Source organism: Mytilus edulis, chromosome 10, assembly GCF_963676685.1.
Source record: "Mytilus edulis chromosome 10, xbMytEdul2.2, whole genome shotgun sequence".
NCBI classification, from domain to species: domain Eukaryota; kingdom Metazoa; phylum Mollusca; class Bivalvia; order Mytilida; family Mytilidae; genus Mytilus; species Mytilus edulis.
The window spans coordinates 23,729,427-23,757,384 of record NC_092353.1 but is presented as its reverse complement, the minus strand read 5'-3'; the positions used below and the strand labels follow the sequence as shown (position 1 = coordinate 23,757,384).

At 31.1% G+C, this 27,958-nt stretch overlaps 1 protein-coding gene across 1 annotated transcript in view; it reads right to left on the bottom strand.

Moving 5' to 3' along the window:
* LOC139490712 (midasin-like) overlaps positions 1 to 27,948 on the bottom strand; it is a 116,760-nt gene extending 88,812 nt beyond the window's left edge. Inside the window, exons 1-22 of the mRNA XM_071277642.1 lie at positions 27,784 to 27,948; positions 25,869 to 26,077; positions 25,072 to 25,144; positions 21,054 to 21,184; positions 20,079 to 20,189; positions 19,236 to 19,407; positions 18,326 to 18,535; positions 16,967 to 17,202; positions 16,584 to 16,698; positions 15,782 to 15,936; positions 13,296 to 13,473; positions 12,560 to 12,666; positions 11,820 to 11,968; positions 10,583 to 10,643; positions 10,139 to 10,253; positions 9,139 to 9,223; positions 8,471 to 8,583; positions 7,573 to 7,709; positions 5,913 to 6,017; positions 5,257 to 5,442; positions 1,030 to 1,105; positions 492 to 757 (exon numbers count right to left, since the gene is read on the bottom strand). Coding sequence (XP_071133743.1) covers positions 492 to 757; positions 1,030 to 1,105; positions 5,257 to 5,442; positions 5,913 to 6,017; positions 7,573 to 7,709; positions 8,471 to 8,583; positions 9,139 to 9,223; positions 10,139 to 10,253; positions 10,583 to 10,643; positions 11,820 to 11,968; positions 12,560 to 12,666; positions 13,296 to 13,473; positions 15,782 to 15,936; positions 16,584 to 16,698; positions 16,967 to 17,202; positions 18,326 to 18,535; positions 19,236 to 19,407; positions 20,079 to 20,189; positions 21,054 to 21,184; positions 25,072 to 25,144; positions 25,869 to 26,077; positions 27,784 to 27,828 — 3,035 coding nt within the window. The 5' untranslated portion in view covers positions 27,829 to 27,948. The remainder of the gene's footprint in view (positions 1 to 491; positions 758 to 1,029; positions 1,106 to 5,256; positions 5,443 to 5,912; positions 6,018 to 7,572; positions 7,710 to 8,470; positions 8,584 to 9,138; positions 9,224 to 10,138; positions 10,254 to 10,582; positions 10,644 to 11,819; positions 11,969 to 12,559; positions 12,667 to 13,295; positions 13,474 to 15,781; positions 15,937 to 16,583; positions 16,699 to 16,966; positions 17,203 to 18,325; positions 18,536 to 19,235; positions 19,408 to 20,078; positions 20,190 to 21,053; positions 21,185 to 25,071; positions 25,145 to 25,868; positions 26,078 to 27,783) is intronic.
* Positions 27,949 to 27,958: the final 10 nt, after the last annotated feature.

Genomic DNA, 27,958 nt, shown 5'->3' with positions numbered 1-27,958 from the left:
TATTTCCCCTCTAACATGTAGGGTTAGGATTATATTCCTTCAAGTTCATGCTAAGTTAATGTTGTAAAGTTTCATCAATATCCATCCTGTATAAATTTAAGAGAATTTAAGCATATGTGGCTCATATTAACAAGAGGTATAATTGATCTCACATTTGTACACTCAAGTTCCTAACGGTTTAAACCTTTAAAATACAGATTTAACTATTTTTTCTAAAATGTCAACAGGACAAAATTATAGCTCATATATTAATCTATATATAAAATTATCTGTATTTCTATATATAAAATTATCTGTATTATCTATATATAAAATTATCTGTATTTCTATATATAAAATTATCTGTATTTCTATATATAAAATTATCTGTATTTCTATATATAAAATTATCTGTATTTCTATATATAAAATCATCTGTATTATCTATATAGAAAATAAACATTTTCCACATCAAGCATCAAATGATGTATACTTATTATAGTAATACTAACCCTCCTGATATAACTCTGCATAGATCTTTCAGATTCTGTCTGACTGATGGGGTTAGTATGTAATGATCAGGAACTTGAGCTTTCTTCTTCCCAGTAGAGATCCAATAACCTTCAAAGTTAAGATACTGTCCTTGACTTGGCATGGGTATCTGCTGTTTAAGTATGGATTTTATATTGGACTTTCCAAGGACATGTTGACATATTAAACTGTCCACAATAGGATGTGATGACCTGTCCAACTGTGTCAGAAAACTCAAACAAAAACCCTAAAGAAAATAGAATTCATAAATTAAAGTAACTATAATTAGTAGTTGCATGGTCAATGAAAAAAAGATTTATATATCACCCCCACCCCCCTCTTCCCAAAAAATAAATAAAATAAAAGGTGGATCAAAGAGTCAATGGTGTGGTGATTAACAGAAAATCTATTTTTTAAGAATTTTACTCACAAAACAAACTTCCTGATCTATATATAGACTCTCAAAACCAACCTCCTAATTTTATTAAATTTTTTCTCTAAAATTTCAATAAGACTCACCTCATACAAAGAACGAGCCTTTTGACCACATGGATTACTTGAAGCATATCTTAAAGCTCTACATAAAGTTCTCAAACTGAAATGAAAATATTATAGTATAACAAATATGTTGACAACAAATTATACGTATTTATTAGGCAATAGAGATAGTCTTTTTTGTCTCTCTACTACACATTCATACTGACCAATACCAATGACAAATTTATGTTACTACATTTACAATACACTACAAACTCCTCAGAGTCTGAATTGACCAGTTTTTGTGCTCGACCAGTAAAATCGAGCACACATTTTACTCGACTAGTCTCGACATTGTCTCGACTGTACTTAACTGTACTTAAGTGTACTCGACTAGGTCTCGACCATGTCTCGACTTTACTTAATTAGTCTGATTCAGTACTTGATGATCTTTGTGTAGTCTGAAATGGTCTTGACCAAGGCTCGACCTGTCTCGACCTGTCTTGACTAGTCTCGACCTGTCTCGACTAGTCTCGACTCAGTCTCAACCAGTCTCGACCTGTCTCGACTAGTCTTGACCTTCAAATTCAGTTTTGACTGGTGTAAATCAGCCCATCTAACTAAATTAAATATATATATTGATCTTAAAAAATTCAAGCTTATTATATATATAATTAGGTAGTTTGATTTATTACTGTGAAATGAAAGAATTTAATTTTACAATATGTAAAAAAAAAATTATTATATAAAAATTCAGATAGGCATCTTTAATTTTTTTAATAACTTTTTCAAATCAACTTGGATTTGCATCAAACTATGCAGATATCTTACATATATATCAAGCTTACTGAATCCCATTTCATTTAGTTTTTTGTTGTATTGTTGTAAAATTTAAGAATTAAAGTAATCTTGGTATAAAAAGCTAGGATTTGCTATTCGGACAAAATAGAGATAGTACACTTTAATTTTTTTAATAACTTTTTCAAATCAACTTGGATTTGCATCAAACTATGCAGCTATCTTACATATATATCAAGCTTACTGAATCCCATTTCATTTAGTTTTTTGTTGTATTGCTGTAAAATTTAAGAATTAAAGTAATCTTGGTATAAAAAGCTAGGATTTGCAATTTGGACAAAATAGAGATAGTACACTTTAATTTTTTTAATAACTTTTTCAAATCAACTTGGATTTGCATCAAACTATGCAGCTATCTTACATATATATCAAGCTTACTGAATCCCAGGTCATTTAGTTTTTTGTTGCATTGCTGTAAAATTTAAGAATTAAAGTAATCTTGGTAAAAAAAGCTAGGATTTGCAATTCGGACAAAATAGAGATAGTACACTTTAATTTTTTTAATAACTTTTTCAAATCAACTTGGATTTTCATCAAACTATGCAACTATCTTAAATGTATACTAAGCTTACTAAATCCCAGGTCATTTTGTTTTTTGTTGTAATGCTGTCAAATTTAAGAATTAAATTAATCTAGGTCAAAAAAGCTAGAATTTGCAGTTCGAACAAAATAGAGATAGTACACTTTAATTTTTTTAATAACTTTTTCAAATCAACTTGGATTTGCATCAAACTATGCAGCTATCTTACATATATATCAAGCTTACTGAATCCCATTTCATTTAGTTTTTTGTTGTATTGCTGTAAAATTTAAGAATTAAAGTAATCTTGGTATAAAAAGCTAGGATTTGCAATTCGGACAAAATAGAGATAGTACACTTTAATTTTTTTAATAACTTTTTCAAATCAACTTGGATTTGCATCAAACTATGCAGCTATCTTACATATATATCAGGCTTACTGAATCCCAGGTCATTTAGTTTTTTGTTGCATTGCTGTAAAATTTAAGAATTAAAGTAATCTTGGTAAAAAAAGCTAGGATTTGCAATTCGGACAAAATAGAGATAGTACACTTTAATTTTTTTAATAACTTTTTCAAATCAACTTGGATTTTCATCAAACTATGCAGCTATCTTAAATGTATACTAAGCTTACTAAATCCCAGGTCATTTTGTTTTTTGTTGTAATGCTGTCAAATTTAAGAATTAAATTAATCTAGGTCAAAAAAGCTAGAATTTGCAGTTCGAACAAAATGCAGATAGTACACTTTAATTTTTTTTATAACTTTTTAAATTCAACTTGGATTTTATTGAAACTATATAGCTACCTTGGTGATGTATTCTTCTTACTGAATCCCAGGTTGTTATAAAGTTTGTTGTATTGCTGTCAAATTTAAGAATTAATTTAATCTAGGTAAAAAAAGCTAGGATTTGCAGTTTTGACAAAATAGAGATGGTACACTTTAATTTTTTTCATAACTTTTTCAAATCAACTTAGATTTTCATCAAACTCTACAAATATCTTTGCAATATATTGATCTTACTGAATCATAGGTTGTTATTTTGTTTGGTGTATTTCTGTCAAATTTAAGAATTTAATTAACCTAGGTCAAAAAGCTACGATATTAGAAATATATCTTTTCTCATAATTTGGGAAAAAGTATACATAAAATATTAATATAATTCCTTTAATGTTTTATTCCTTTTTATATACACTATATAAATATATCAAAAAGGGATGAAACATTAGAAATTATTAAAATAGTTCTTCTGATTTGTGGTGATTTATAAAGCAATATCTTCTGCTTGGGGCAAACTTATTAAAAAGATCACATCTACCAGAGAGTTTTAAATTCTAAATAACATTTATTCAAAGTTGCAACATCCTGTTAAATCTAAATCGCAGGGCTTTTAATACACTAGATAAGTAATACACGAGTTTAAGAAAAGTAGGGCTTTCTTTTTACCTGTAAAACCCACGTGTACTGATGTAATTAAATCATGTATAGTGTCATGTCATTAAATTTGAAAAAAATATATTTTAAAACTTCATAACAACCTGGGATTTAGTAAGATCACCAAGGTAGCTATATAGTTTTAATAAAATCCAAGTTGATTTGAAAAAGTTATTAAAAAGCTTAAAGTGTACTATCTCTATTTTGTTCGAACTGCAAATTCTAGCTTTTTTGACCTAGATTAATTTAATTCTTAAATTTTACAGCAATACAACAAAAAACTAAATGAAATGGGATTCAGTAAGCTTGATATATATGTAAGATAGCTGCATAGTTTGATGCAAATCCAAGTTGATTTGAAAAAGTTATTAAAAAAATTAAAGTGTACTATCTCTATTTTGTCCAAATTGCAAATCCTAGCTTTTTATACCAACATTACTTTAATTCTTAAATTTTACAGCAATACAACAAAAAACTAAATGAAATGGGATTCAGTAAGCTTGATATATATGTAAGATAGCTGCATAGTTTGATGCAAATCCAAGTTGATTTGAAAAAGTTATTAAAAAAATTAAAGTGTACTATCTCTATTTTGTCCAAATTGCAAATCCTAGCTTTTTATACCAAGATTACTTTAATTCTTAAATTTTACAGCAATACAACAAAAAACTAAATGAAATGGGATACAGTAAGCTTGATATATATGTAAGATATCTGCATAGTTTGATGAAAATCCAAGTTGATTTGAAAAAGTTATAAAAAAAATTAAAGATGCCTATCTGACATGTCTGAATTTTTATATAATATTTTTTTTTACATATTGTAAAATTAAATTCTTTCATTTCACAGCAATAAATCAAACTACCTAATAAGCTTGAATTTTTTAAGATCAATATTTAATTTAGTTAGATGGGCTGATTTACACCAGTCAAAACTAAATTTGAAGGTCAAGACTAGTCGAGACAGGTCGAGACTGGTTGAGACTGAGTCGAGACTAGTCGAGACAGGTCGAGACTAGTCAAGACAGGTCGAGACAGGTCGAGCCTTGGTCAAGACCATTTCAGACTACACAAAGATCATCAAGTACTGAATCAGACTAATTAAGTAAAGTCGAGACCTAGTCGAGTACACTTAAGTACAGTTAAGTACAGTCGAGACAATGTCGAGACTAGTCGAGTAAAATGTGTGCTCGATTTTACTGGTCGAGCACAAAAACTGGTCAATTCAGACTCTGAGGAGTTTGTAGTGATAGCAAATTTAAAGATACCTTTTTTTAATTTGAATTGCAACAAAAACCATGTGTACATCTGACAGCATGTCCCACCCTGGGTAAAAGACTGAATTTGGCATATATTTTACAAAGTTAAAATCATAATGAACATGTGAACTTAGTCTTATGTGAATATGACTTTATGTGAACTACCTTAAACCATAGCGTCCTTTTAATGTACTGTATACCTGAAGTGTGGTCTATGTCCAGTTCCATCGGTCAGTTTTTTAACAGCCTCCTCTCTGACAGTTAAGTAGAATTTAACAATACCCTCTATCTGACCTGATGTAGGGGCCAAACCTCTAAGGTAATCACTGACCAGTATTTTTAGGTCCTGAATGTCTTCTAATTCATCTACATAAAACTCTGTAAACCTGAAATTTATAAAATAAACCATCTGTACACGATTATTGACAGAACATTTACGAAATAATGATATTTTACAAGAATGTAATTTTTCTTATCATTTTTTACATAAACATGTCATTTAGGAGGCTACTATATATTAAAGACTGCAGAATTTCTGATTTTTTCTCTCTCTCTCTCCATTAAAATGTTTACAACTAGACCACTTAAAATCCTACTAATCAATTCTACTTCCACCAAAACATCAAATCTCTAAAGAAAATTTCCCAATAATTCAGAAATGTATGTGTTATTATCACTACTAATCCTTTATTCTCCGAAAAAAAATCAAAAACTTATAACTGCAAATTATTTCAAGGAAAATCACAACGTAAATTATGATTACAAGTTTTTATTATTGTGAACTTGCAACAGTCACAATTTGTGCATTAATAAATAATTACTGAATTGACAATTAACTTTATTTTGATATTTTTACCTGTTACGAATACCAATAGGTAAGTCTTTCTTGCCAACATCTGTGGCAGGATTCATACAGGCAAATAGTTGGAAATTTTTATGTCGTACGACAGGCTCCATGTCTCTGAAATGTAAATTTATTTCTAATTGTAGGGAAAGAAATACTTTATGCTAATGTTTTTTTTTAAATAACTAAATTTAAAACAAATCATCAGTTTCATGATAAAAGTTGTCTAATTTCTATCAGTAAGAGAAATTTTAAAATCAAATGAAACAATTTACAAAGGAGGAGGCTAGGTATGTTAAGAGTTATTAATTTCCCCATATTTTTTTTTTAAATTAGCCATATATATGTAAGACTCAGATCGACGTCCGGTCTCTAATCGACGTCCGTTCCTCAAATCGACGTCCAAATCTGACGTCACAATAAAATATCATTCCAAGTCGACGACCAATTTTATGTTTATCAAATCGACGTCCATTTTTTGACTTCTCTAATCGACGGCCAATTTGTAGCTTCTCTAATCAACGTCCGTTTTGGACACAGAATACACAATTGACCAGAACCGACAGCAGCTGAAACTTTTAGACCTTTAAACATATTATCGGTGACAAAAAGGATCTATTTAAAAATAAAGTGTTTTTTTAAAGACTTACAATATACTAGACTAAATATGTAAACAGGTTGTGATATCATATTTTTTAATTTCAGAGATTACATAAAAATAAGATGTGTTATGATACGAATGATGCAAACATTTCAAATAAAATCCGAAAAACAAAAATGACAGACAAAATCCATCGAAAACTACTGTACTACAGGCCCATAAAGAATATATCTGGGTTAAATGTGTGTATGAGCATACAACCTAGAACAGTTGTGTAACAGCACAACATAAAAAAATGCCAATTTCTTGCGTATATGTTTCACTCCAGGTTTAAAAATCAAAGTATCTTACAGCGTCCGAATTATAATACAAAAAAAACATTGGCTGTACTTCTTTATTTTGTCTATTGTTGAAGATTACATATAGATGTCGTTTGGTTTTATTTGTCGTTAGGTTGCTTTCTCTTGACATACACTTAGTATGTGCACGTCATTTATTAACATGAATAGGAATGACACACTACTATGTAGATCGCTTCGATTAACCATGTTAACTTTTTATCAAGATAAACTTTAATATGCATGATACTTATTTCGGGTTGAAAAAATCTATATGGAAAGTAGGTATAAATGTTTGAACCCTACAAAACATGTACATGTATAAGTTTTAACAAATAAGCCCAGGAATTTATTATTTATAGACATTAGACATCGATTAGAGAGGACTACAATCAATCATGCGTAGTTTTGTCAATACATTCCGTCACATTGGACAGCGATAAAGGTATCAAAATATTAGACGTCGATTTGAGAATGTATCGTCAGATTTAGACGTCGATTTGAAAAACGGACGTCGATTGGAGGCCAGACGTCGAACTGAGTCTAACATATATGCCCCACTGAAACTTCAAAACATAATTCTATTTATAGATATAAAGACAATAGGTCCTCCACCTTTTGTAATATAAAGCTTTATAATAAAAAATAGTTCCATTGAATAAGCATTCCTATGTCCTGTATTGTCAAATGTGAGACAAAAAACTACAACTTTAAATAAAATATAAACATTTACCCCCTCTCTGTAAGAACCAATGAACCAGCTTGGCTCTCTAGTAAACCACTCAGACATTCCAACGTTTCAGCAGCTGCCAAGTTAATCTCATCCAACAAAACCCAATCACCATTTCTCAAAGCTTTTACCAAGGTACCCTTAATAACATAAGACAAACGTTTTTGAACCTTTAATGTAACTATTGTATAAATCATGAAAACTTTAAACAACAATTATATGATAACTTCAACATTCTTAACAAATAAAATAGTTTCTTTGATTGTAGTCTTATAAGAAGAGTTTTGCGTTAAATAAAGCAAAAAAGAAATTTGTCCATTTCTTCATGAATCTAGTATTTCTTCAATGTCTTTAAAATTCATCAAAAATTATTTTATTGCGAAATTAATATGTGCCTTTTGGGGTGTTTTTTTTAACTAAAAGCTCATATTCAAAATAATCTTGTTTCTGCAGTATATTTCTTTTAAATGCTATGTTATTTAATGTTTTCCTTTTTTTGAAAGTAAGAAAAATTGTGAATTTTAGGTGCATATAAGTACATGAAATAATTTATTGAAACATTCAATGTCATCTTCATGATTGAATCAACTGAAGTCTAGTTGCATAACAGCAGATTTCATTCAGTGTGTAGCCAAAGGTAATATCTTTGGTTAGCTTGCTTGTTAGCTGAACCATGAAATCATTATTAGGTCAGGTATACTACCCTCCTTTCGAAGTAGCCTAGTCCAACAGACAGATACATTGAATATCTGTCGGACTAGTATACTCTTAAAGGAGGGTAGTTTACCTAACCTAACAATGACTTCACAGTTCAGCTTATAAGCAAGCTAACCAAAGATATTACCTTTGGCTACATATTCAATGAAATTGGCTGTAAATTTGATATTGGATGAAAAACTACCTCTATAAATGCAAAGGCTAGAACATTTTCTGTCTGTTGTACTTGGACTTTCAGCTGCTGTAAACGATGTTTTATATTTTTCCATTTCTCACTGCGATCTGAAGACATCTTTCCTATTGAATAATAAAAACAAATATTGTATTGTAACAATCTATTTCACTCAGAACACAGTAAAAGGTAAGCTAAAGATCAATTCCACTGTATGAAAATATTTTTTTTTTTATTTACTGTGTTCTAAACACCACTTGTAAGCACTGTTTTTGAGCTATTTTATGGCCAGTTTTTATTGGTGGAGGAGACTGGAGTTCCAAAAGAAAACAACCGACGTTCAATATGAAAACTGACTGGTTACAATAAAAGGATTATTATATGAATATAAATTTAAATGAAAAGTATACCTCGTAGACATGTTTATTACACTCACAGATTTCATGCAACAACACTACAACTATTTATATTTATAATTTGCGCAGTTGGAAGAAATTCCTGGGAAGCCACTATCCGATTACTTATGCAAATTTGATTAAATTTAATTTATCTTAAATAAACTGTCTTATTAGTAATATAGTAGCCTTAATCTAATTATTTTAAGATTTAGGGACCTATACATGTCTTATTTATTACCTTATTCCACTCAAAATATAATGAGTAAAACGTTAAATAAATACCTGCTTCTATCCTTTGAAAAGCTGGTTTCATTGTGTGTTCCATCAGTGTTAACAACATATTCCATTTCTTCTTTATAAAACAATCCTAAAAATATCAGCAGTAAGTATTCTGTACCTATTTAGATGAAGACTTAATTCTGTTCTGTAACTGATATAAATTAAGAACACAGATTTCCAAAATTTTGTAAGATAATTTTTGTGTGTGACAACAATTAACTGTAAACAAGAATGTGTCCATAGTACACAGATGCCCCACTCGCACTATCATTTTCTGTCATCTGTGGCCCATGAAATAAGGGTAAAACCTCTAATTTTGCATTAAAATCAGAAGATCATATCATAGGGAACATGTGTACTTACTCTCAAGTTGATTGAACTTCAACTTCATCAAAAATACCATGACCAAGAACTTTAACTAGAAGTGGGAGAGAAGGATGGATGGACACACAGACCAAGAAACAAGAAACCCCTATGTGGGGGCATAAAAAGATAAATAATATAGTATGAATGAGTTGTCTGCACACATGTAACACAATTTAAAAAAAACAACATCCAATTGCATGAAAATAAGATAATGTAAGAAAATTACTGTGACTTGACTGCATGTGTTGGTCTCTACCTATTACAACCGATTAAAAATTCTGACCAAAAGTCTTCTATATTCATAAGAATCAGACATCATTTGAATTAAAACATTTTATATTTAACTAAATATGTGTGAAATTACAATACCTTGTTAGGAGGTTCCACGGGAGATAATAAATTTTTCTTTTGAAAAGTCTTCTTTATTCAGCAGATAATGTTTTAGGTTATACATATCCCATGGAAACTTCCTAACAACGTATAATAATTTCAAAATTTCATAAAGACTTTTGGAAAGAAAAGTTGTATGAAAGCTTAGTTATGGAAAACTGGATTTCACTATCAGTATTTTGTTGAACCCTAAAAATGTGTTGTTTTCTTATTTATACCTGCCATACCTATGAGATAATGAACTTACCTGCAAATGTGTAATAAACTTAACATTCTCTTTTCTGGAAAATGTTTCACAAAACAAAATTTCAAAATCTTCATGAAAAGGTTTCACTACATGTTTTATGTCAACTGGTTTGAATCTGGAAAAAAGTACATGTGTATGTGGTCATATAGTTTTCAATGAAACAGTACATATTTTTGCTTAGGGGCCAGCTAAAGCCTGCCTCTGAGTCTCTTTGACTTATTTATCATTTCCATCCTCAATCTTAAATAAAAAATAGTCATTGTCAATTATTAATAAGTCACAGCTAAATGATGAGAATAAGCACTTTCTATACATGCATGAAAATGTGTACCTACCAAATGAATAAAACCACAGTAGACTTAAGCCCTATGAATATTTCATTTTTCGTTACTATATTACTTACCCTCCAAGTAGATCAGAACTATCACTTACTATATTACTTACCCTCCAAGTAGATCAGAACTATCACTTTGCTGATTCATATTCACAACCTTCAGAGTGTGACCTGAAATATATCAAGATGAACTATGACCTATCGTTACTGTTAGCCCTTATCATGCCCCTACTACAAGTTTTAGGATAAACAGGAAATTGATAAGAGATTAAAACACATCACTTAATATAGCATGTACACATGAAGCTAGGTATTTGATTTCAATATAAATTGGCACTGGTTCTCAGTCCTAAGATAAATGTGACGAATATTTCAATACATGGTCATTCTGTGGTAGAATAAGTAAGTATTGGGTAAACATGCAGTTAAGGAGGCTCGCGGGTATAAGATTTTCAGAAAAAAAATAAACATTAATTTTTCAATACAAATTTTATTTACAACCTTTAATAGTTGTAACTTTATCATTTGGTACAAAAATCGTTCCAAAAAATCAATTTGTGTTGACCCCAGGTGACTTTTAAAATGTAGATATCATGTAAAAAGCTCCAAATTATCTCCCTTTGGTGCAAAAATGCCATTTTTTGGCATTAAAATTGAAATATCTTTTTTAACTTATCGGTGACCTATATTTTTTATTGTTGTTTTCAAATAAGCTGTACATAAACTAAATAATTGTAAAATTTGAGCGATTTCTGAAATTTACTTCTTTTTTTATTTCGATATCACCGTTTTTTCTCCTATTAGTTCAACAGAAAAAAAGGACATCAACAAAAATGTATGCTTCTTTCAAAGGCAGATTGTGAGCGTAAATGAACGGTGACCCCATTTTTTTATTTCATTTTTCTATTAAGTATAAGATAAAGTTCATTTATAGAAAAATAAAGAGAAATCCTATATTAAATAAAAAAAATCATTTAGACCCGCGAGCCCCCTTAATAAGCTTTTAAAATGTAAAACTACATCACAACGTATAGCATGTTCATCTAAAGTTATGATGGCTCTCATCAAAGTTTCTGTAATCAATAATTAAACACCAACTATGTGGCAGGCACATTAGACTTGGATTGCCAGTTTCCTACCAAACATGGCCGTTTCTCTTTTTAAGCATTCCATATCTTCCACCTTTCAAAATTGCTTTCCACTTTTGCCAGTGAGCTCAAAAATGGCATCAAGAATTAACAACCAATCTTTCAATCATAGCTCGATCACAATTAAATTGAGTGTAGATTTTTTTTATTATTAACATGAAACTGTACATGAATATTTTTATTTAACATAAAAGCATACCTAATTGCTGGGCTAGATACTGGACTGAAGAGGTTTTGCCAGTACCAGTCTCTCCAACAAGTAAAACTGGTTCACTGCTCATCACACTGACTGCTACCTTTTCCAACAAGGATGATGACTGACGAGTAAAGGAAAATGTTGAATGAGACCTAGAAAAGATACATAAAAATAATGTGTTATATAAATGTATTGTAAGACATCATTGTTATTGCTAAAAAAAATGCATCAACGGTTCAATAACTTATGTTTGGTTCTATTTCTTTACATTTGTCATAAGTCAACACTTTCTGTACAGTTTGTAAACAAGAATGTGTCTCCAGTACACGGATGCCCCATCCACACTATCATTTTTTATGTTCAGTGGACTGTGAAAATGGGAGAAAATCTCTACTTTGGCATTAAAATTAGAAAGATCATATCATAGTGAACATGTGTACTAACTTTCAAGTTGATAGGACTTCAACTTCATCAAAAACTACCTCGACCAAAAACTTTAACCTGATAACTTTAACCTGAAGCGGGACAGACAAACGGATGGATGCACCAACCAGGAAACATAATGCCCATAAATGGGGCATAAAAATGGATGCCTATGACTTATTCTGATTGCTCATTTTTAAGAATTGACTCTTTGTGGACTTTTTGTTTGAATTTTTTGTAAAACGGGTTCAAATTTGGTACCTTGACAGTGCAATTTGGGTACTGTGATAATCATTGAAAATGAAGAATATCTCACAAACCTGGAGAGAACATAATCATCTGACTTTTGAAGTACAGCTCTCCCTACGTTGTATTTGTTTTGAGTTATTTTCACTTCTGGTTTATATTTAGAACAGTAATATTCAGCCTGAAATATAAAATCACATGATGCATATACACATTAAGATCTTGAAATATATAACTGATCTCATCTTTAACAAATGACAAAAAGTGGAAATTACTTTCTGGTGTTGTTGTGTTGTTGTACATAAAGTAATAGAATAACAAGTATTTTAAATTGTTGTAGTGGCAAAAACAAGTTTCAATATGTAATTGTTAAACTGACAATATTTAATACTTTTTAAACGGAACGAATGTTTATCTTTATTATTTGTGATATATATATAACAGTTTTCCTGGATTTCATTAGTAAAGTTGAACCTTGAATTCAAATGATCAACAAAATAGTCATTGTCTATAAGATTATATGCAAATCTAGGTAAAACCAGGAAATCAAATAGCAAAAAAATACATGATTTTCCTCCATCTACAAAAATTGGTACCCACAACAATATATGAACCACAACATTTGTCATTTAAGTCATAAACTTAATAGGAGGTGGGTCCTGGGTCAATCAGGCAATTACACAAACAAAACGTATCAATATGGTCACTCAACTGAAACATACACTAGGATTAATATTTAATGCAGATTTAAATTTTCAGGTTAGTTCTAATGTCAGTATCAACCAATACATTTACACATTGATCAATTACCTTGACTTTAGTGATATTAAGTTTGGCACCGATGGCTTCAGCCACTAACAATCTTTTCTGTGGTGAAGAAAGACATGAAACAAAACAATCTAAACCTTCCTGGAGGACTAGGTTAGCTGTAGCTGTAGAGGAGAGGTCAAAGTCCACTGCTATTCTTCTACACCATGTCATTAAATCCCTGTAAAAATGAAAAACTGTAAAATTTGCCTTAATACTAATTTAGTAGTACACCTATTATTCTTGAAATTCATTTTCTAAAATGATACCCTAATGATATGTTTTCTTGAAAATATAAAATTGTGCCTGACCAAACTGTATCAACATTTAACCAGATGCTCCGCAGGGCGTAGCTTTATACGACCGCAGAGGTTGAACTCTGAACGGTTGGGGCAAGTATGGACACAACATTCAAGCTGGATTCAGCTCTAAATTTGGATTGTGATTAAATAGTTGACACAGCATAGGTTTCTGACACAGAATGAATGTGTTCTAATGAACTTAAAATTTTTGTTTTCTCTTAGAGCAATTCACTATGCTGTTGAATATTAATCCTCTCAAAAAAATGTTTGAAGAAATTTTCTTTTTTATTTATGAAATTTCAAATGAGAAAAATTGAACCCAATTTTTTTAATCACATCCCCCTTTCCCTTATTCCAAAACTAATCTCAATTAAAATTTCTAATGGAGTTTGCAACAATAACTACTCATTTAAATACATCATAAAATATTAAGATGTAAAAAAACTGCTTGTTATCACTGAATGGTAAAGATTATTTTAATTTATCAGTTGGTAGTAAAAAGTGAATATACATTGTATATTGTATATAACAAAGATTTAAGTTGATTCTGGACAAAGAAAGATAACTCCAATTAAAAAAAAATCTTGCTATTGCACAATATTTTGCAATTAGATATTTCTTGCTTACTATTCTGGACAAAGAAAGATAACTCTAATTAAAAAAAAATTGCTATTTCACAATATTGTGCAATTAGATATTTCTTGCCATTGCGCAATACTGTGCAATTGAAAAGACTTGCTATTGCACAATACTTAATATAATAATTTTAGATCCTGATTTGGACCAACTTGAAAACTGGGCCCATAATAAAAAATCTAAGTACATTTTTGGATTCAGCATATCAAAGAAGCCCAAGATTTCAATTTTTGTTAAAATCAGACTAAGTTTAATTTTGGACCCTTTGGACTTTAATGTAGACCAATTTGAAAACAGGACCAAAAATGAAGAATCTACATACACAGTTAGATTTGGTATATCAAAGAACCCCATTTATTCAATTTTTGATGAAATCAAACAAAGTTTAATTTTGGACCCCGATTTGGACCAACTTGAAAACTGGGCCAATAATCAAGAATCTAAGTACATTTTTAGATTCAGCATATCAAAGAACATAACTGATTCATTTTTTGTCAAAATCAAACTAAGTTTAATTTTGGACCCTTTGGACCTTAATGTAGACCAATTTGAAAACGGGACCAAAAGTTAAGAATCTACATACACAGTCATGACAGTTAGATTCGGCATATCAAAGAACCCCAATTATTCAATTTTGATGAAATCAAACAAAGTTTAATTTTGGACCCTTTGGGCCCCTTATTCTGTTGGGACCTAAACTCCCAAAATCAATACCAACCTTCCTTTTATGGTCATAAACCTTGTGTTTAAATTTCATAGATTTCTATTTACTTATACTAACGTTATGGTGCGAAAACCAAGAAAAATGCTTATTTGGGTCCCTTTTTGGCCCCTAATTCCTAAACTGTTGGGACCTAAACTCCCAAAATCAATACCAACCTTCCTTTTGTAGTCATTAACATTGTGTTTAAATTTCGTTGATTTCTATTTACTTAAACTAAAGTTATTGTGCGAAAACCAAGAATAATGCTTATTTCGGCCCTTTTTTGGCCCCTAATTCCTAAACTGTTGAAACCAAAACTCCCAAAATCAATCCCAACCGTTCTTTTGTGGTCATAAACCTTGTGTCAAAATTTCATAGATTTCTATTAACTTAAACTAAAGTTAAGGTGCGAAAACCAAGAAAATGCTTATTTGGGCCCTTTTTGGCCCCTAATTCCTCAAATGTTGGGACCAAAACTCCCAAAATCAATACCAACCTTCCTTTTGTGGTCATAAACCTTGTGTTAAAATTTCATAGATTTCCATTCACTTTTACTAAAGTTAGAGTGCGAAAACTAAAAGTATTTGGACGACGATGACGACGCAGACAACGACGCCAACGTGATAGCAATATACGACGAAAAAATTTTCAAATTTTGCGGTCGTATAAAAACGAAGCTCATACTAATTAAATTATATTAAATATGAAATTAGCAAGAAGTTCAATTCCAGGTTATACTAAAAAAAAATATTTATAATATTAATATAAGGTAAATTGTTTCATATATGTCATTTTGTTCTAGACGAATAATCATTAAAGTAAAAATTGCGGGTGGTTTTGTTGTTTACCTTGTAGATATTAGTCTGCCATCATGTGACAGAAACTTGCCGACTGATTCCTCCTGGTTCCCTTCCGTGTCATGTTTACCAGCTGATAACATGAAGTATATGTCTAATAGTCTATCTACTACAGGCTTAAGGTCAGCATATTGTGTTGTTATTACCTGTAGGTAAAACAGAAAGGAATTAACAGATTAAACCTTGTTAAAAAAAAAATCTCCATTTACATTTTAAGTTTATTGTTTGCCCTTATTCTTAACCTTTTCAGTTAATACACTAATCTTAAATTGTGTTTTATGAACAAATTCACTAGTCGACCCAGGGTCAATCAGGGTAAATAACCTCATCAAATAATCAGTTCTTACTATGCATAATAATATAAGCATTGTGATAGGAAACTTACAAGAAAGTGCACAAATTAAAAGTTGTCTATGGTTTGGTATTTTTCATGTTAAATCCAAAATCTATGAAGATGACATCAACTACAAGTTGTAGCAAACTATGATTTTTTTCTGTGTTTCGTGGTGGCCAGTTTTTATTGGTGGAGGAAGCCAGAGTGCCTAGAGAAAACCACTGACCTTCGATAGGAATACTGACAATCCTAGTTCATTAAGATTGGATTCAAGTGTACCTGCATGAACTGGGTTCAAACTCACAACCTCAGTGTTGACTGGCTAGTGATTACAGTATTAACTACTTAGACCACTCTGCCACTGAGGCCCCTAGCAAACTATGGAGATTTATTTAAACACAAGAGATGATTAATTTTTCTAATATCCTCTGGAATTATGTTATTAATATATTATCAAACCTGCTCTAATTCCACTCTAGACAGTGGTTCCACACTAATCTTTGTCCACATTTTCTCCAACAAAACTGAGCTGTTATTATGCTGACGATGCCATCCACTGTGTGAACCAAGAAGTCTGAAAGAAAAATTAAAGTTAAGAAACAATAAATAAGCTATATAACAGACATTTTTACGATTGTACATGTTTATAATTAGATATGACTTGATTCAAGCTAAAACTCCAGGGTACCTTTGTGTAGCAAACAGTCTAAAGTTTGGAGAAGTATGAATGTTGTAACAGTACATGATATAAGTAACTAGAGTACCTTTGTGTAGCAAACAGTCTAAATTTTGGAGAAGTATGAATGTTATATAACAGTACATGATATAAGTAACTAGGGTACCTTTGTGTAGCAAACAGTCTAAAGTTTGGGGAAGTATGAATGTTGTCTCCATGTCCTGGTAAAGACAGAGCATTCCGCTCCAGCAGTGGTAGTAACACTGATACAACGTCCATTGGAGCAGAGTCTATATCCTCAAGCACCACCCAATGACCCTCAGTCACAGCCCTGGTCAATATACCTGGTTGCCATAGAAACTCTCCAGGTATATCTGTACATCTGTAAGTGCCCAGTAATGCCTGTTTGAAAAATGTTAATAATGCTTGTCAAAAATATGCATAACTGCTAACAAGAATGTGTCCTCAGTACACGAATGCCCCACTCGCACTATCATTTTCCATGTTCAGTGGACCGTGAAATTGGGGTAAAAACTTTAATTTGGCATTAAAATTAGAAAGATCATATCATAGGGAACATGTGTACTTAGTTTGAAGTCGATTGGACTTCAACTTCATCAAAAACTACCTTGACCAAAAACTTTAACCTGGAGCAGAACAGACAGACGAACGGACAGACGGACGGACGAACGGACGCACAGACCAGAAAACATAATGCCCCTCTACTATCGTAGGTGGGGCATAAAAATAAAAACAAGAATGTGTCCTCAGTACACAAATGCCCCACTCGCACTATCATTTTCCATGTTCAGTGGACCGTGAAATTGGGGTAAAAACTTTAATTTGGCATTAAAATAAGAAAGATCATATCATAGGGAACATGTGTACTAAGTTTGAAGTCGATTGGACTTCAACTTCACCAAAAACTACCTTGACCAAAAACTTTAACCTGGAGCGGAACAGACGGACGAATGGACAGACAGACGGACGAACGGACGGACGAACGGACGCACAGACCAGAAAACATAATGCCCCTCTACTATCGTAGGTGGGGCATAAAAATCAACTTAATTAATAAATTGAGGATTTCAACTATTAAAGACAGAAAGTATTTCCCTAATTGATCAGCCTGTTAAATACTTTACACTTGAATGAATATTTTTATTGCTCATAATAAAACTGCTGGTGAAAGTGAACAAAGTCAATCTTCTTGTTTAGTTATAGTTATCTTGAAAATATGAAATAATAATATGACACTACAGGTGGTTTCTCCATAGGTTCCAAGTATTTTATAATGAAACGGTCTTTATTGAACATCACAAATTCAAGGTCGTTCTCAGCATTTATTTAATATTTACAAACTATGGCAATTATTACAAGGTTTTCCCCAGCATTTATGCAATATTTTTTCAACTTGACAAGGTAGTTTTGGAACCAAGATGTAATTTTTTTTGTGAAGTTGCTGTCAATGTACCTTTGTATCAGGTGATCTGTTGATAATTACTTCTAATAATCTTATTCTTACCTTGCTATCTGTCTGATCACCAAGTTGTATTTTCATCAGTGCTGGTGATTTCTGTCTACCTGTTACCTGGGCCAGGTGTTCTACTAACGAGGTTTTACCACACCCTACAGGTCCCTGGAGTAGTACAGGATTCCCAGAGGCTACAGCCAAGGCAAGACTTCTCAGATGACTGACAGTGGATTCAACAGGTATCAATGAGCAGGTTGTCATCTATAAGATTTACGATTTTAATGTGATTTTGCAACTGACAAAATGACTGCATTTAAAAAAGTTAAATTGTTCAACATGCTCAACATAATCTCATACTGTGGATTCATTTATTTTCCCTGGTTTTAATTTGTATGAATCAAGGAAAACTTTTAAAAATGTTCGTGAATATTGAATCTTGTAGTTTTGCCAAAGTCTGCATTATTCGTTGAAAATCAATTTTATGGTTCAACTGTATCAACAAAATCCACGACAATTGATATCCAACAAATAATAATGAATCCACAGTATTAGTCAACAAAATGAAATTATACAACATAAGTTTGATATGAGATTAAACTAATCCCTTTTTAAGGCCATAAATTTGTGAAACAGCATGCATTTTTCACATATTTTTCATTCAAGGTTTGATTCATTTCCTGTGTAAAATATTAAAAAAAAGGCATTCAACTTTGGTCAAGAACTGATTTATGATTAATAAGACAATTTTCTAACAGCATATCATGCAAATAAGCAATGTCCTCATTCAGCTATGTTAAAATTGAGGCAGTATAATAGGATTTAATATATTAATGTAGTTAAAAATCAGCCAGTAACAATTCTGTAGTACAGAATGAATAAGGATAAAACCACATCTAACTTTTATTGAAGTTTCAAGGCTTTAAGAAAATAGTTAAGTTAGCTACAGGGGTTGATCACTTACAAGATCTTCTACTACTACAGCTTTAGGGAGCATGATGCCTGCTACCATAACAATACTGTGATGAAAATCTGTCTCAGTAAATGATGCCAAGACCTCCTGTATTCTGGAACTGAGACCAGCTAACTGTGTTCCTGATTCCTCAGTGGTATGGTCTCTACACATACTTCCATACCTACAGAAGATGAGTTACATTAATTCATATAATTAACTGCATATATTCTGCACTTTAGGTGAGACAGAAGTTTAATATTGGATTGTCAACTTTGTGATAATAAATATGTTGTTTATATGATATAAACAACATATTACTTTAAAAAATCAATTAATAAAAACATAGGTTTCCATTCAAAATTGTTTTGTACCTTACTCTCTTTCTCACAATACTTTATACATTAATTCCTTTAAGGAGATTACCTAGTTATGTATGCTTGATTATTAAGAAAACGTTAAACAACAGGACATTATCAAATATTATCATGTAAACAGTTATCTCCCCTGATACTAAATCTTATCCCCTACCTCCTATGAAGCTATGGATGGTAATAAAATCTTATTGATCAAAATGGCATTCAAACTCTCAAACAAAATGTTCATACATGTAGTTGAAATTTTTGTTGGCTTAAAGTTGATATTGTAACTCTCTGTTTTAAATATGGTTTAATTTATTCATCATTATTAATTATATAAAATGTCTTCTATATTACAATTACAACACTTGGAAATATAATTCATTTGAATAAAAATGTTAAAAGTAACATATATCTGCTTATTAACCTCGTCAGCTTAATATCCATAATTTTCAGTGACCTTTAATTTATTTCCTTAATTCTTGTATTAACAAACCTGATTTGATAGTCAGCAAACACTGATTTATCTGGGAAGAAGTTGGACAGGAATTCCTCTCTCTGTGATGATGACATGCATAGCATCTGAGCCACTGCATTTCCACAAAACCTGTACATTTATATAAATAATCATTATCTTATCACATTACTATAATTTTGTAAACCTTTAAAATTAGATGTAAAACCAATATCTATATACCAATGTAGAATAAATCACAACAATCTTTTCCTCTTAAACCATGTAAACTTAAAATTTGTTTACAAACACAAAATTTTTATATGTACCACAGACAAAATCTGTTTAACATGCTGTTTCAATACAAGTAACCAAAGTCAAGTCTGATGTCAACCTGAGGCATTTTTTGGTTACTTTTAAATTTAAATTTTTTTTTTCCAAATACTTACAGGTCTTTTCATAATGCTAGCAAGACTTAAACTGACTTGCTGGCTTTGTTTGTTTAAAAGTTTGCTCAAGCATTGTAATTAAGATTGACATCTGCAAACAATAAAAGTAGGCGGAGTTAAACCTGTGTATAGGTAAATTTGATTATTTGAAAATGTCCAATCAAATTTAAATATAATGTATACAAATTTAAATCTGCCTTTTTATGTTGTTTTCATATGTCAATCTTAATTACAATGCTTGAGCAAACATTGATTCAAACAAAGCAAGCAAACCAAACAAGCCTTCGTCTTGCTAGCACTATAAAAAGAGCTGTAATTGTGATTAGGTTTCAGCTTGTATCCGATTCTTTTCTTCATCTCATTTTGATTCTGCTTGGCTTAACTAGTATATATAGTTGTACAAATTTGTACGTTGCTTTTGTATAAACTCAAAGCATAAAATAGGCAAAACTTTTCAATAATTTGTTGTTGTTCACTGCAGTTGCAAACAGCTATTTTGACAGATTTTTTCATGATACATTTTGCTATACAGTTGTTTCATTTTATCAGAAAAATAAACACTTTTTACCATGAAGCTTCTAAGTTGTCCTTATACTGTGACAGGAAACTTAAAACATTGTCCACTTGAATACAACTCTTCAAACTGTCCCCTATTTCTTTGACCAATCGCCATGTTGCTTTTGCTATTTTAACTACAGCCTGAAATTCAAATATTTTAAAAAGTATGAAACTTTATCTGTTTATTAAACTTCTATTTATAAATTTCAGGCCTCCAAAATATTGATTATAATTTTTGTTAAGCTCAATTACCGTATTTATTTTAATAAACGTCCGGGGGCGAAGACAATTTCCAAAAGTGGGGCATCAATTAGAGAAACGAATTTCGTACCTTACTTCATTGACCTTTACCTGAATTTTGTTGAAACAGACTATAGTAACATACACAAGTTTCTTATTGTCTCCATAATATATAAATAGCGTTTATCGGTAATGTGACCTCATCAAATAATTTGTTAACATTTTCAAATGAACAAGCGTGCAATAAAAATAACATTTGATGTATAAATTTATTCAATATTAGTTTAGAAATGCATGCCTGTTTATAACGTTGAACCTTAATAGCGTACTGTGTAACTGACAGATCTATTTTTGGAACTTGTACACACTGTGTTGTATTATCGGAGTGGATTAAAACATGGGCATTATTGATTTTTCGTTTCATGTTTCTGAGTGACCGGGTCGATGTCTTTGCAATATTGTAATGTGTAAGTTTCAATTTTATTTTTTAACTACAAAATGGGGGCGTTTATTAGAAGTCAAAAGTTTTGAACACACGATTTTCGGTAGGGGGGGCGTTAATTAGAAGGGGGCTTTAAATAGAATAAATACGGTATTCTTATTTTCATTACTATACAAGGTTGAAATTTTTTTCACCTCCTAAAATAAGGTTAAAAATACCTGACAAAATTATACAGTACGCCCAAGGAGTTTGTAATCCCAAACTCCATACTCCGATATTTTTCCTGGTGTAACACCAGGAAACTCCGACATCCCTCCCAAAATTCTCGTAGAAATTTGGGAGTATTCCCTCCGACTTCCGCGTAAATCCGCTACCTTTTGTTTATTGTATTAGCGACATCTCTCCCAGTCTGGTGTGACGCGGTGTGACACCAGGTAATTAATTGCCCTAATCCGTCTGATCTATGCCGGCACGCGACAGTCAAGGTATGTGAGATTTCTAATGTAATTAAACAATTGTATTTCCTGTCTATTGATTATCAGGTTATATCTGATTGCTTGAAACAAATGAAAGATTAAAATAAAAAGCAAAACGTTGTTGTTAATTCTTTCAATCTTTCAATTACACTGTACCAATTTTAATCAAGTTTTTAAACAACTATATTTTATTTTGACTTCCGTTTTTTTATCAGTAAATAAATATTTAATTTACTAAAAGAGATATAATTGTGCAACAATAAACGGAGAATAAATGAGGGCAGTTTAAAGAAAAATTACACGTCTCAAAGTTTTTTATACTACAAGTAAAAAAGAAAATATTATTCACTATCTGTTATGCTAATAATTCTACACCATTTCCATTTTACGATTACAAAATAAAAGTTTTAAAATCCAAAACGTTGTTGTTAATGCTTTCAATTGCATTAAAGTTTTATAAAAAAAATCTATACTTGATTATGACCTCGTTTTTTATTTATCGGTAATTTATATAACTTACGAAAAGAGACATACTTGCGTGAAATTAAACGGAAACTAACGCTGAAGGTATAAAATGTGAGCAGTGAGTTTAAAGAAAATTACGTGTCTTAAAACTTGTATATGCAAGTAAAAAAGAAAATACTATTCACCATTCGTTATGCTTAATAAGTCTACGGCATTTTCTCTTCACGATTAGCATTACTTTAGGATATAATACATTTCGGCTACAACAGGAATACTGCTATAGCTGCATCAACTCGTCGTTGCATAATATTCATTTACGCACAATGAATGTAAACTTTTGTGTTGTATTTAGAACAGTGATCTTTAAATATTTTTAAAACAATTAATTGCCGTGGGAAGACGACACGCATCTCAGTGATCAACAGTGCGTGGTTGAACTTGAACTTGACTTCGCTCACAATATTGAATGCTAAAAATAGTGACATCAATTTTGTCCACGAGATTTTTATTTGGCGGGAAATAGTATCATGTAACAGTAAACTCAGGTGACCTTTCTGGATAACCGTGGGAAAATTCATTGAAGGTTTAAACTTGCTTTGTAATGATTGACATTTGTGTGCGTTAAGATTGAGGCTCTAGAAGGTCCTTTTACAATTGATTAACCGGATTCTAAATTTTATTCCTTTTCTGAATAAACGAACATCAGCCTTTTATTTATACGTTTCTCAGTCAACAGAGGACATAAACCTGGACATTATTTATACTTCCATAGCCAACACTATACATTAATGGTAGATGAAAACAGGATGCATGTCGTTCAGTTCCTGATGGGCGTTGGTGAGATCCTCTGTGAAAATGTGTCGATCGTAAAAATCCGATCCACATTTTTTTTTACATATTTCTTTCTTGTACGATATAATTTCATTTTAATATTCTATAGTATAAATTGTTGAAATACTTCTTTTTATATTTCGCCGAGGACTTTTAACGAGCAGTAAAATACGGATTGCGCCAATCCAATTTTATTTAAAAAAATAAAAGATCAATAACAGATCATAACAGATAAAAAACACATGATTTTATTTCTTCATATAATTAAATAAGGTTGTGATTATTGTGTTGTGTCTGGGCGGGGAATTATCTCAGTATTTATGAATATAGGGCTGCCACATTGCATACAAAACTATTTGTTTCTTTTTTAAATTCAAATATTTCAAGTCAGTAATCTACCGAGGTAGTGAAACATAATATTTTACATTTCAAAATAAATTGAAAGTAACAGAGTTCACTTGTTGGTCCGATAAATTAACTCTATGGTTTGATTTAGATTGTACAAATTACCGTAAAAACATCATTTTGTTTTAAGCCAGTTGATATTAATTATATAATATTAAACTATTAATGAACCGGATTTTGCTCACTGAGTAGGTCATAAAAGGTTCTAATTGTGGTAAAATCATCTTTGTTGAAACTTTGTTGAAAAAACAAAAATTATGACCTGATCGGACTATAATGAAAATACTAAATAAGTGTTTTATTCGTATTTTTATACGTTTTTACGTTTTATTTCATATGACAATGACATGGGCATATACATACAAGAATAATTATCTTATTTTAAATAAAAATGTCACACTTTTATCTGACAATGAATGGACATTTAAATAACGTATTTTAAAGCACACAGGTGCAATCAAGATCGATTAAATGTACAAAGGTAATAAATCTGGCTAATCCGATTATGTTGTCACGCGTCATTAATTTTCAGTTCATCCGATGGGCAATAAACCAATTAACAGCCACGCGGTGTTGGGAGAGAATCTTTGGAGGAAATTGGGAGTAGAATCCGTGATTCGCGGTGTCACACCGCTACACTCGGAAATCGGTGATAAAAGTTCGCGATTACAAACTCTCTGGGCGTACTGTATCAGTCACCATGATTTAGTGTTAAGTCAATTACAAAATATAAATGGATTTTTGCATAATCTACTGTCTAAAACAAAAGCATTGACACATGTTGTCTAGTGCTTGCAATAGATATATCAAGACAATAAAATACAAAATGTTATATCATTTTAACAAGGAGTTTAATAGATTTTGAAGAAAACCCCACTCACCACTACATATTGAAAAAAAAAATCCATGATCAGTGGGTGTACACAAGATGTTTTGTTAGATATTGCTCATTAAGAATTCCCCTTGCTTTATGTATTAGATAAATATGAAGTTGCTGAGCAACTCATATCTAATATTATCATCACACTGTAATGCTTGTTTTCGCATGTTTCTAGATGCTAAATTTCAGGGAGTCATGTTCCAGAAATTGTAAATATTCATTGACAAGTATCTTCTGTGCTGTTCTATCTAGACTATTCAAGCAGCAAATATTCTTTAAGACTACCCACCTTTGAACTGTGCTGTTTTGTTTCTGTCAGAGGTAAACTTTTACTGTTCTTTTGAAGATAATCAGCTGCATAACTATGGAAGATATATTTATCATAATCATGATCATAATATAATACAATTTTTGTGGTTAACTACCTTGCCCAAATAAAGAAATAAAAAGGAAATAAATGTTTTATTAAATAAAAGGAACAATCAACAGTGACGTTGGTTTCTTGTGTATGCGTTTCTGTTTTTTTTTTTTAGTAGGAGGGGATTTGCTGCCGTCTCTAATATGTCTGATATATATCCCTACTTGCTTTAGTTTTGCAATTATCTGTTTCTTTCACCATTGTTAAATTGAATTCATATTTCTTTTTAGAAGGGAATATACAGATATCACAAAAAATTAAGGAAGAAAAGATTCATAGACCATGTACTAAAAATGTTAAACCTACCTATCAATAAATTTGCTGCCTACTCAAAATCTTTAATTGTCCTGACGTAAGAAAAAATAAAATAAAATGTCTGCCTACCCACTTTCTCTACCTTCTGGTAGGGTTTGAGAACCAAAATATTTTTAAGGGTTGCCTTAGAAAGTAGCACTATTCCTCTTAGTTTAGCACTGACTTGAGTCCTTTTTTTTTTTTTTTAAATCTGTTGATGATACATTATTTTTTTCTAAACCACGCTGTTGAACACCAAGCAAAAATGTAGTACAAGCGACTCCTTATGGCCGCACATTTAACCAGGTTTCAAAAATAATTTCTATTGGCTGCGTGTTGTTGGTTGATTGAAAATACTAACTAAGAATATTTACCTTCTTAAATCAGGACACACTGTAATGCCCTTGCTCAATGCAATATAGAAATTTTCCCGATTATCCTTCTTCACTGATTCTGCAGCTCTAGCAACAATATCCAATATCACACAGCGACAAATTTTACAAACATCTTCTGTAAACTTAGGTTTAATAAATAGTTCTGTCAAGTTGTTCATCAAATCTTGTTTTTGATGCACTGACAAAATCTGCAAAAAGATATATTATTTCTGAATAAATTTTCAAAATAAAAGTCTTTTCTTTATAAGGAATAAGGGTTGGATATTTTTGAGCTAAAGTTTAAAAAAGGATAAAAAAAAAAACATACAGCGAAGAACAGAACATGTAATATAAAAATGTGTGAGTCTTCCATTAGACAAGTTGTGTTGTCTGAAGTCTCTAAATAATTTTAGCAAACACAACTATGTCAATTATCAGTTAATATCTGAAAAACAAAAAATCATAGCAAAGAAATTTACATTATAGGTGTAAATGTATGTCTGGTAGAAGAATCTGTGCAAGAAAGATGACATTCAATCTTACTCTTTTCCAGGAGTTGAGGATTAACAAACTGAACCAGTGACAACTCTATGACAGATTTTTATCCACCGGATCACCAGTGATGGTGATAAAAGGATGAAAACACATTCTGTATATATAATTCCTCTAAATCATGTAAATAAAAGCCAAATAGTCCATTTACCAATTACGGATTTGATTCTGTTATTACACACTTTTTAAACAAATTACTTTCCCTTGTCAATCGTAGACTGGTTCTATACTGGACAAAATTGGCTTTTGCCAGTGCAAAACATTATCAATTGAAAGTGTTGTATCAGCTATTAACCAAAATTTTCATGAAAAATAATTTCTGATGTCAAAAATATTCAGCTTAACCATGTTAACAACAAATTAATGTAAGGCCAAAAAAAAAATGTCTGTTTAAGGTTACATACTTAAAATAAATAGGGTAGGTTTGTCGATATTTCCATTTTATTTTATTTTTTCATTTTACTTTTGGTGTCATGATTTTGAGTCATACAGTTGCGTTTTATCTTGGTCTGAGTTGATAATGGGCTAAGTTCACCTGTATTTTTAATGATTGGATATTCCCCTTTGTTATTAGTTGGAAAAATGGTGGCAAAGTGTCTATTTTATCACACGAGTCACGAATTTTCTTAAAACAGCTGACATATTCACGATTGTGAACATTAGGATGTATCAGGCAATGGATTTATATTATTGGCAATACTTACTTCACTTTTGGCACGAGTTCAGTTTATGTTTCACTTTACAACGGAAATAAAATGACTTAGGGTCGGCGCTCAAAAACAGGGTAGGTCGGGTAACCGTAAACAGACATATATTATTTAATTAGAAAATTTACTTACATTTCACACAGGTAAATGTGCCATTCCTGCTAGCTCTCCATTGTAAATAAAATTTAATGTCCTCATGTGGACAACCAAAAAAAGGGATCTCTAATAACAGGGTCAATAAAAATGTACAGGAATTGGCAAATAGACTTCCTTTCTCAATTTTATCAAAAGGTTAGATCTATAAATTTGCTTATGCAAAGAAAAAAGAACATATAAAATGATGACTAAATTTCATTTAAAAAATGTTGACATACACACTAATATAAACAATGAGGTTCTCACAATTTTTAATTTGTTTTTTATAGGTGGCTAGCTGAACGTCAACTGTTTTTTTTATATTTTTTACAATTTAAGGTCCAGATCTAACGTCCGTAAATAATCAAAAGTAGCACAATGAACATAAAAATTACGTTTCCACATCAATGCAAAAAAATCATAGTATTAAAACAAATAACAATTTCTTCTTCAACGTTCAGTGGGACTTCAGTTGGTCATGTTGGTCACATATTTTCATTTGTGTAACAAAGCATGGTTACCTGATCTTTGTCGAACAGAAGCTGAATTTGCTTCAAAGCTGACATTTTCTTTCCAGTTATTATCTTCTTTCGACAATGAACTGTTTCTTTAAGAACGAACCCAATTCATATTTCATGTCAACAAAAACACGTGTGTTCAGACGACCGGAAATTCGTGAGCAATTCTAGTATAAAA